Source organism: Apaloderma vittatum, unplaced genomic scaffold (assembly GCF_000703405.1).
Source record: "Apaloderma vittatum isolate BGI_N311 unplaced genomic scaffold, ASM70340v1 scaffold37947, whole genome shotgun sequence".
NCBI lineage: Eukaryota > Metazoa > Chordata > Aves > Trogoniformes > Trogonidae > Apaloderma > Apaloderma vittatum.
Window position 1 is genome coordinate 1,139 of NW_009726252.1, and position 9,009 is coordinate 10,147.

A 9,009-nucleotide genomic window follows, 5' to 3' on the forward strand; every position below is an offset into this window, starting at 1 on the left:
AACAAGCACATGCTTCATTTTCAAATACCACTTAGAAGGAGAGCAAAAGTTCACATGGCTCCATTGCAAAAGAATCAAGCAGACGAGTGGAGCAACGATGGGAGCTGAATAAATTGGTGGATGTAGCAGTGAAATTTATTTCAGAAAATAATTATTTACCTTGCGGCAAATATTAACAAGAGGATACATGACCAAAAATTGAAGAGGTCAGCCACAAGTTTACCATTTCATTTTGCTGTTTTTGTGCAGTTCCTCAGTTTAGAAACCACTGGAGAACAAGACATAAATATTTTACTATTTCAACATAAAACAGTAATGCCTTAAGACATGAGCTCAAACAATATTAAAAAATAAAACCAAAATATTCAGCCTTTCACCCTGTTCTTGCTTATGTGAGTGCTCCTTTTGCACATGTGCTAGGCTTTATTTTGAGCTACACAGGCAGGATTGGATCTTCAGAGAGAGTAACTGGTCTTTACTACCCACATTTACATTTTTTGGGCAGTCTTGACTGTCATGAATGATTCGTATTCAGGGTTTATCAGAGTGACTAAGTGAACGTTGAAATGACCGTATTTTCTTCAGTAAACAGGATCGGGCCTGTTTACTATATTTAGTATTAGCTTGGATTAGCAAATCGAATGTTTTCTAGTTGGTCTCTGGTAAGATAATATTTCTGAAATGTATTTCTTTAGGGCTGAAATTGCATTTAAGGAAGGGCTAGTTCAGTGAGGGATTGTACAGTAGATACACTTCTGTTTTATAGCATTTACTGATTTCAACTGAGGCTCAAATAAAACCACTCCAGGGATTTTTTTTTCCCTTCAATTTAGTGCATGGTGTTGCCAGTCCTTCTGCATGTGAGTAGCCCTGTTTAAACTCAGTGGGTGGACTCGCGAATTAAGAATGATCTTGTAGGGGAAGAGTTTGCAGGATCAGGCACGTATGCAGAAAATATCAGATACTCCTGAGTAACAAGACAGAATCTGTGGAAAATGAAGGAACAACAGTAATTTTTCTCTCCTGAAATGCAAAGCATATATTTTTAATTAGAAAAGTAAGTTTTGTAAGTCAGAGTGGGCAGGTTTTTCTGCTATTCTGACAGATTTGGTCTTTATATTGTAGCGCAGAGATGACTGATAACCCCCTTCATAAAATTAGAAACCACACCCCCAGACCATCTGGCATATTACTTAAAGAAAAACACTACCCAACATGGAGCTTATCATTGTATTCAAAAAAGAAAATCCAGACCGATTTGTTAGAGCCCAGTGCTGCATGCCTGATTCAAAGAGAAATCCCTGTAAAGGCAACGTGAAGATTCTCTCTTTATGGCAGAGGACAGTCTTCTGTTAATTTGCTGTGATTGGGACCCATAGTGAGCGACGGAGTTTCATTGGCGTGACAGAGAGCAGAGCCTGACCCGATTTAAAACAGAAAGCGTGCACGATCCCAGGAAGTAGGCAGCTGTAGCGTGCCGAGTACAGTTTTACTACTAACAGACTAAATCACCGAAACGGGGGCATTTCCCATATTCCGCCTCTGAAGTTCTCTTTGGCTTAGCAGCGCGTTTTTTCTCCGCGCGCTTCACCTCTCCCATCTGTCCTGTGGGAGGTAGAGTTCATTTCATCACCTATTATGTTTGCCTCCCGCTGGGAACAGATTTTCCCCCAGTCATCTTGTCTCCGTGCGTGGGGAAACGCAGGGCTGAGTGTGCTTCTTTGCATGGTGTAAGGGCATCAACCACAGGGTCACCTTAGGCCATGTGAATTTAACGGCCTGTGATTAAGAACTAGCAGAGCAGCTTTTGTTAAGTGGAGAAATGTTCTAAATTAACAGTCTTACTTTCATGGAAAAGCGTGAGATTGCTGCAGAGCTCAATCTCTTGGAAAATCTCCTGTTGACTTTGTGGCTTTTTGGCATGGCGCTTATAACGGAGGATGCTGCAGCGGGGTGCGTTAGCCTCCCTTGCGCCCCTTAAACATCATGAGAGGTGGGCATCTGCCATGTGCGCTTTGTGTTTTTCTTGAGACAGATAGAAGGAGTACTCCTCCTCCTTTACACTTGGTCGATCACATCTAGGTAAAGGGAAGAAAACCTAAACAAAACAGGATCTTGCAGGCTGCTACTTATATTTCCTTTAACAGATCAAAGTTGAAAACTTAATGACATCTATCTCTGCAGTTGGATGTCAGAAGGGCATATTTTGCATCAGCCACAAAGAAGATCAAACAAACAGATTGACGTTGCCTTGGGCTTTCTGGCTCTAGGACCGATTTGAAAGGCAGACCATTTCAGTTTATTGTACCTCACATTGAATTCCTGAAAGAAGAAGAGATAATGAGCATTTCCTAAACTGCCTAAACAAAGCCTTGGACCCACACGTTTTGGGTGCACATCACAATGGCATCTAGAAGGGCTTGTATCAGGTCTGCAGAAATTGGGAATTGTACCTCACATAAAATTGTTTGGGACCAAGATAGCATTGTGAAAGTATAAACTGATAAATATAAACCGACAGTAGTCTTAGGGTGCTTTCCACATGCTAATTTAGTGAAAAGAGTAATCACATATTGGCAGAATGTCACAGGAACTCTCTGATTTATACTCCATGACCCAGTGGAAGAATGCCAGTCTGACAAAAAAGAACAATTTCAGCTACAGTAATGGACTGACCAAGGCAAATTGCAAAAGTTTTTATACCCATCATTGATATGTTGTCAGTACATAAAAGATTACAGAGAAATTTCTTGATCGGCTGCCATGAAAACATCTTTTTGTTTTGTTATTAAAACATTAAAGCAGAGCTGCATTATTCTGGCTCTGTGCAGCATCCTCCATCTTCACTTAGTGACAAGCAGTATTCGACTTCTAAACTAAGAACCACCCATTTCTAAGCTTTCTGCTCTAAGCCTCATTTCGTGAGGTGCTAAGCACCCATAAACTCTCATTTCCTTTTCTAGGAGCTTATCCTTATCCTGCAACTTTATGTTCCTAAATCAGTACATTAGGGGGAAAAATTGATGCAAATTATGTATCAGGCTTCTTTAAAGTCAAACTAGAGAGTGCTATTTATAATTACCCTAGTGTCGACGTTTTAATGAAACAGAAGAAAGCCTGCTGGCCACACATCCACAGTCAAGTGTGGTTTACAAAGCTGACTTTTTGATTTTTCAGTCCTGCTTGGGCAAGACTCCTGTTGACTTAAAGATTGCTTGAAGTGCAGTGATTTTCCCATTGACTTTGCTGGGAAATTGAATTCCTTCCAAATGCCTTTGGGGATGAGGGGGACACCGAGTGCCTTTAGCATTATAGTGTCTCCATCCATGTGCCCCATAATTCTGCTTATTTAAAAAAAAAAACCAAACCCATTGATGCTGTGTTGATAGAAATAATACAATTTATGTTGCATAATGCATTGAGGTTTGACTGGAACGTGTTTTGCAGTCTGCTGTGCTAGCTGTGTAGATCTCTTTTCTTAACCCCCACAGCGAGACATGAACTTATGAAATGATATACATGCCTAAGATATGTAGTGAGACAGTGAGATACAGTATGAGCCAGAGGCCTTCTTCACCTTAGAAATCATCTTATAAGCAACACATGCTCCTCGACGTGTCATTTTGCTTTATAAACATGATGATGGGATATGGCTAATTGGAGCTGAGTTGAGCAGTTATATGTAAGCACATGGCTTAGCATATTGGTTAGCTGATCATACTAGTCCTTTAGTCTTACCAGTTTCTTTAAACAAGACGGCAAGAAATCAGTCATGTTAGGAGGGAGCTATGCCAGCGTGTTGAGTGTGGGATTAGGACCTGTGGCTCAGGCCGGCCGTACAGCTGGCATCATCGACGGTTTCTCTTTTCGGCAAGAAGTCTGTGCCCACCAAGCAGTTTGGATTAGAGGCATTAGTTTTGTGTTTAATCTTTTTGAAACGCCGTTTGCGTGCAGACAGAGACACTTCTTGCTTTGAGCCTTGCTTGGATCTTACACTGAGCAGGACTCATGCTGCTTTCTTTTGAGTATCACTTCGCTGCCCTGAATAGAGGGAGAGGTTGTGACAACTCAAAGCTGCCAAAAAGGAGGTCAGTATAAAGGTGTTGGGTGGCTGAGTGCTAGGAAGCAGAAGAGGGCTGAAGGAACATCAGAGCAGATCCTCATTTTGCATAACACCGTTTGGGGTCAGGTGGAAGGCCGGGTGCCGTTGGAATGGGATGCGGGAGACCTGACCCCCCAGCTCGGCCGCAGACTTCCTGTGGGGTTGCAGGTGAGCTGTTTTATTTACCCTGCTGGTGAGTTTTCTGGAGTATGGGATACAATAAAAGCAAAAATAAAATCCATTAGTCATTGCTGTGTTACATTACAGGATCAGGGCTGCAAATAAGGCCCCCTATCAGCTCATCAGCTAGGTTCCAAAATTTCCCATTGAAATCAGTGGGAAACAAGCACTCGACATAGGAACTATAAGCCTACTTATTTGGGTAAACTGAGGGTGTGGACTTCACACTGACTTACTTCAGACAAGGATCTGTTCAGCTGATAAGGAAAATAGGCAGGAGCAGTGGGTAATCCTGGCACTACCTCTTGGACCTCCCATTTTGTCTTCTCTTAGCTACCTATGGTAGGATTTTCCAAGCAGTGAAGATAAACCTTGAGGCACAGAGCTCTTTCTAAGGTGCTGAAGATACCACTGTCTTATGTCTTACCAGGCTCTGCAGGTAATCCGCAGGCTGCATTCTCTTTAGGGCTGGATTTCTTGGAGGGAGGAGAAAAAGAGTTTGTTTTTTTGTTTGTAGAGCAGACCTTTATGGTGTGTATTATCAATAAAGATCGGAATAAAACAAGTTCTACAGTCACAGTCAACTCTGCATACAAAGCAAACTGGAAGCAGAGAATGTGACAGCGCATAAGACAGAAGTGTAGGATCCTGGTAGCTTGCAATTGTGAGTACTGTGTAATAGCCTTTTACATTTTTTGAGTGCACATTGCAGTTTTCTTGGGAGCCAGCAGTGAAACCTTGAAACTCTGCAGTGGTGCAAGGGCACTCCAAGCAGCAGAGTGCTAAAAATGTTAGGTTTGGTGTACCGAAATCCGTATGCAGTCCTCCGTTTGCTTACTTCTTCCTGATTCCCTATTTGCAGATCGTGCGTGTCGTTTTCAGAACCCCACTGCATGGGACATGACCTGGACTGCTTCACTTAACAAAACCAAATAGCTGGAGCAGTTATTTTGTTGTTTTTTATGATAAATGAAATGCCAAGTTTTCCATCTTTGCTTTTTCTCATGGCCCTTTAACCCATGTGGTAGGCTTATTTAGGGAACAAGACAAGCCTGGATGCAGTCCCAGAGTTTGCAGTAGCTTCAGATGCCCCTCCAAAGGTTAGGATACTTCACAGGGGATTTGTTCTGCAACAGAGAGGCTAAAAGGAAACCCATGCTAGTTACTTTTTGCTTTTGATTCTGTCCTAGTACTGCCCTGAAAACCAAGAAAGAGAAAATTTACAGAGGCAGCATTGTTGCTGTTGTGGGTGTAGTACCGTATTTTCCAGCGTAGCCTCGTATGAGAACTTCAAAAAACTTTTGAGAAATGTTTCACGTGAAGTACTACTGTTCTTACTTCTACACCTTTCCAGTAAGAAAAGCTGCAATATGGCTTTCACAGAACAATGTCACTTATTTACTTAAGCTATGGTTCTGTGTCACAGAGCATGCACCGTTTCTGGGGCCTTTAAGTAAAATGGATGTTAGAATTAAATTGTTCATGCTTGTACATGACATTTAATGTCTGTGTCTTCCCTGCCTTGTGCCCTCACAATTGCATTGACACGAGTTGCATTAGACTAACTGCAGAAGGATTTGGTCTTGCACATATGAACAGTACAGATTTGTACGCGTGGAACAGCACCGTAGTGACTTTGATACCAATAATATATCTGAGGTTTAATATTTCATTTCCTGTTCTAGGATATGATGATGTTTCAGAAGCAAACTTGAGATCTTACAGTGTTCATTCTGCTAAACATGCGCAAGAGAATCGTCCGGTGCCCATTCGCAGAAAAAGAAGCATTGGTAAGAAACAAGCTATTTGCACTTTGGGAGTAAAAAACAGAGGGGGTGCTTTTTGGTCAGTCAAGCAAGACATTTCACTGGAAAAATGTGACATGCACAAAGGAAGAAGGCCATTTCTAGTTTCTGCCTTTCTTTTTACACAAAACGAGCTATTGCCTGAGAAGCTGTCTTCTGGAGGATGTCCATAGGAGACAGACAAGCACAAATTCTTTACATTCACTTTCTTGTCGCAGCATGTTAGAAAGCTAGACCTTGGTTAGAAAATGCTGTGATATTCAATGTATAATTCATAGTGTGGGGAATGACTACAGCAGTGTGCTTTAAAAAACATCAACAGTTGGTAGAGTTTTCAGTACAGAAGCTCCACAAAAGGAAACAGCTTGACTCTTTATTCACAAGAAAAAACAGTTTATCCAAAAAATTAAAAGCCATTGATGGAAACGCTGGGGCATTGATTCCCATCATTGCGTAGGGCACTAGGCATGTTTGCAGGGGATTTTACTATTCTTAGACATAATGATAGTGATCCAACAAAGCCCAAACCTAGATTTAAAGAGATTCTAATGAATTTTAGAATAGGTTTTGCTTGCAGTGCTTGTGCATCTGATTAGATCTGAGTGTTTTACCGTTCTGTTTGACTGTGGAAAACGTCCACGATCTTGTTTATCATAGGTAATTCAGTGTCAGTATATTATTTGTACTTCAAGCTATGGTGGTGGTACGCAGTAGATAGCACAGCGTGCTGTCAGCATGGATTTGCAGTGTGAATTGGCAAGTGTGCTCGTCACATTGAATGCCTCTAGAGAACAGCGGTTCTCCAACAGTCTGCTACACTTGGCACCTTACTCTGCAAGGTGTTGAATGCATCCCCATAAAAGTCAGTGGGAACTGGATACGCTCAATAGCTTGTAGGAGTTGCCAGCTCTCTTGCAGTATTGGATCTGTTAATTTTCTTGAGTTCACGACACTGGGGATTGAGAAGAAGAATTTTCACTCAATTTAGCTGACTGAAATGCATCGCTTTCAAAACTAAGCCTAGATTTTCATGTTACAGGCACAGGCCAGGCCTGAACTTCTTGTACTTCAGAAGTAACTGAAGAAGTGCAGGCAGTATTCCAGTTCCCTGACACATCTAACCCAAAGCTATCACTGCTTCCAGTGTAAGGCAAAAAAAAAAATCCAAGCTGCCTCTGAAGAACTTACTGTCATCAAGTTGTCCCTGCAATTGCTATTATTTTCTGGACAGTTCTGAATTACCAGCTTGACTTGATAGTGGTCCTTAGGTTGAGAACAATATATGGTTTGCATTTTTCATGGCAGCACCATGCAGCAGTACAGAGCCACTTTTCATGATCCTCATGTGGTTGAAACTTGTTTACGGGCTTACCTTACCTGAGCCCAGAAGGATATTGGTTTGGCTGCAGGTTTTCTGTCATGCTACTTTGGCGGTTTTGCCTCACTCAAGAAATAAGAAATTAAATAAAACCCACCGTGTACAAAGCTTTGATAACTTCATTCAGTAAAAGTGGCAGTTACCCTTTGGGATGGTAGATGGACCAGACTCCCCGGTGTGGGGATGTTGCGGTTTTGGAAGTGGAAACCCAAGACTCTAAAGTTTTGTGCTGGCACAGGTTGTTTCCCGGCTCTGCTGGTTTGAGTGTGGTATAAATATCCTCACCGCAACTTCTGCAGTGGTATTTGCCAGGTATTGCATGTTCGTGCGATAGATAATATGTGTGTGCAGTGATTGCCCCGGTGTTGTAAAGGAACAGCTGCTGTTTCGCAGTTGCTATGGGGCTGTATTGGAGGATCATCTAATACGGAGAAGCCCTTGGCTTGCTGTTACTTCTAAAGAGGTTGTCTTATCTAATGGTATGTGCTCCGAGCTATGTTGGAAGCCAGGCTGTTGCAAACCCACGTTTTAGGGCTGGGCTTGTGGGAGGGAGTCAGGCTTCTCCCTAGGACAGCACATGCAGTTTAGCAGTAGGCAAACAGTCGGCACTGACTTGTCAGTAAGCGACGGGGGCTGAGAACAGCATCTCAACCCGCCAGCTACTCACAGATCAATGGTGTAAAGTATCTGGGTGCTCTGGGGTGAGAGCAGCTGCTCACCTGGAAGTGTGAATTTCTTGTGCTCGCAGAGGAAGCCATCCCGGCTGTCTGCAAAACACGGACGGTTATATACGAGATACCTCGGAGTCAGATCGATCCCACCTCTGCCAACTTCCTGATATGGCCACCCTGCGTGGAGGTGAAACGTTGCACTGGCTGTTGCAACACCAGCAGCGTGAAATGCCAGCCATCGCGGATACATCACAGAAGCGTCAAGGTGAGCAAATCGTGGCTGCGGAGCCCTAAGAGGGTCCTCTTAAGTCTAAAAACTCCAGGTGTTCTTGTGGCTGTTCTGTATGACTGGGATCTTGATTATCCGTCCTCGTAGCTGCAGGATCAGATGCAATGCTCCTCTCCATTGTGAGTGAGCAGATGGCTTTTTCAAGTTACGTGATCATCGGAAAATCTTGGGTTTGGGTTTGATTTTCACAGGATTCTCTTTAGGTTTTGCTTCCCTTGCAATGAAAATAAAGTTGATTGTGTCTTTCCCATGATCTCGCACAGTACAAATCTTGAAGTTAAGAAGATAAAATGACTCAAGGGGCATTGGACCTAAAAAATAAATAAATCACAGTATGGAATGCTGCTTTCTTAATTAAATATTATGCAGCCTAAATTGGGCTTTTATATTTGACAACATAACACTTTTGATCTGAAAAAATGTGTTTCAAATTATGTTACCCCAGGGATAGAAGACTCAACGGCTTCATGCTGTATTTACTCATTAGACAAAATCCCTGTTGCAATTTTCCAGTAAATATTACGTGAAATATTTCTTAGGTTCATATGGCTTCACTGTGTTCTAATTTTTATCAGTATTTAAAC

The 9,009-nt window shown here is 42.2% G+C and overlaps 1 protein-coding gene across 1 annotated transcript; it reads left to right on the forward strand.

Moving 5' to 3' along the window:
* Positions 1-5,967: 5,967 nt before the first annotated feature.
* On the forward strand, positions 5,968-8,512 carry PDGFA (platelet-derived growth factor alpha polypeptide; the record flags this gene model as incomplete). Its single annotated transcript, XM_009873214.1, has 2 exons — positions 5,968-6,072; positions 8,214-8,512. Coding segments are annotated over 2 exons (404 nt in total), but the record flags the coding sequence as incomplete, so codon positions are not given.
* Between the last annotated feature and the right edge of the window lie 497 nt (positions 8,513-9,009).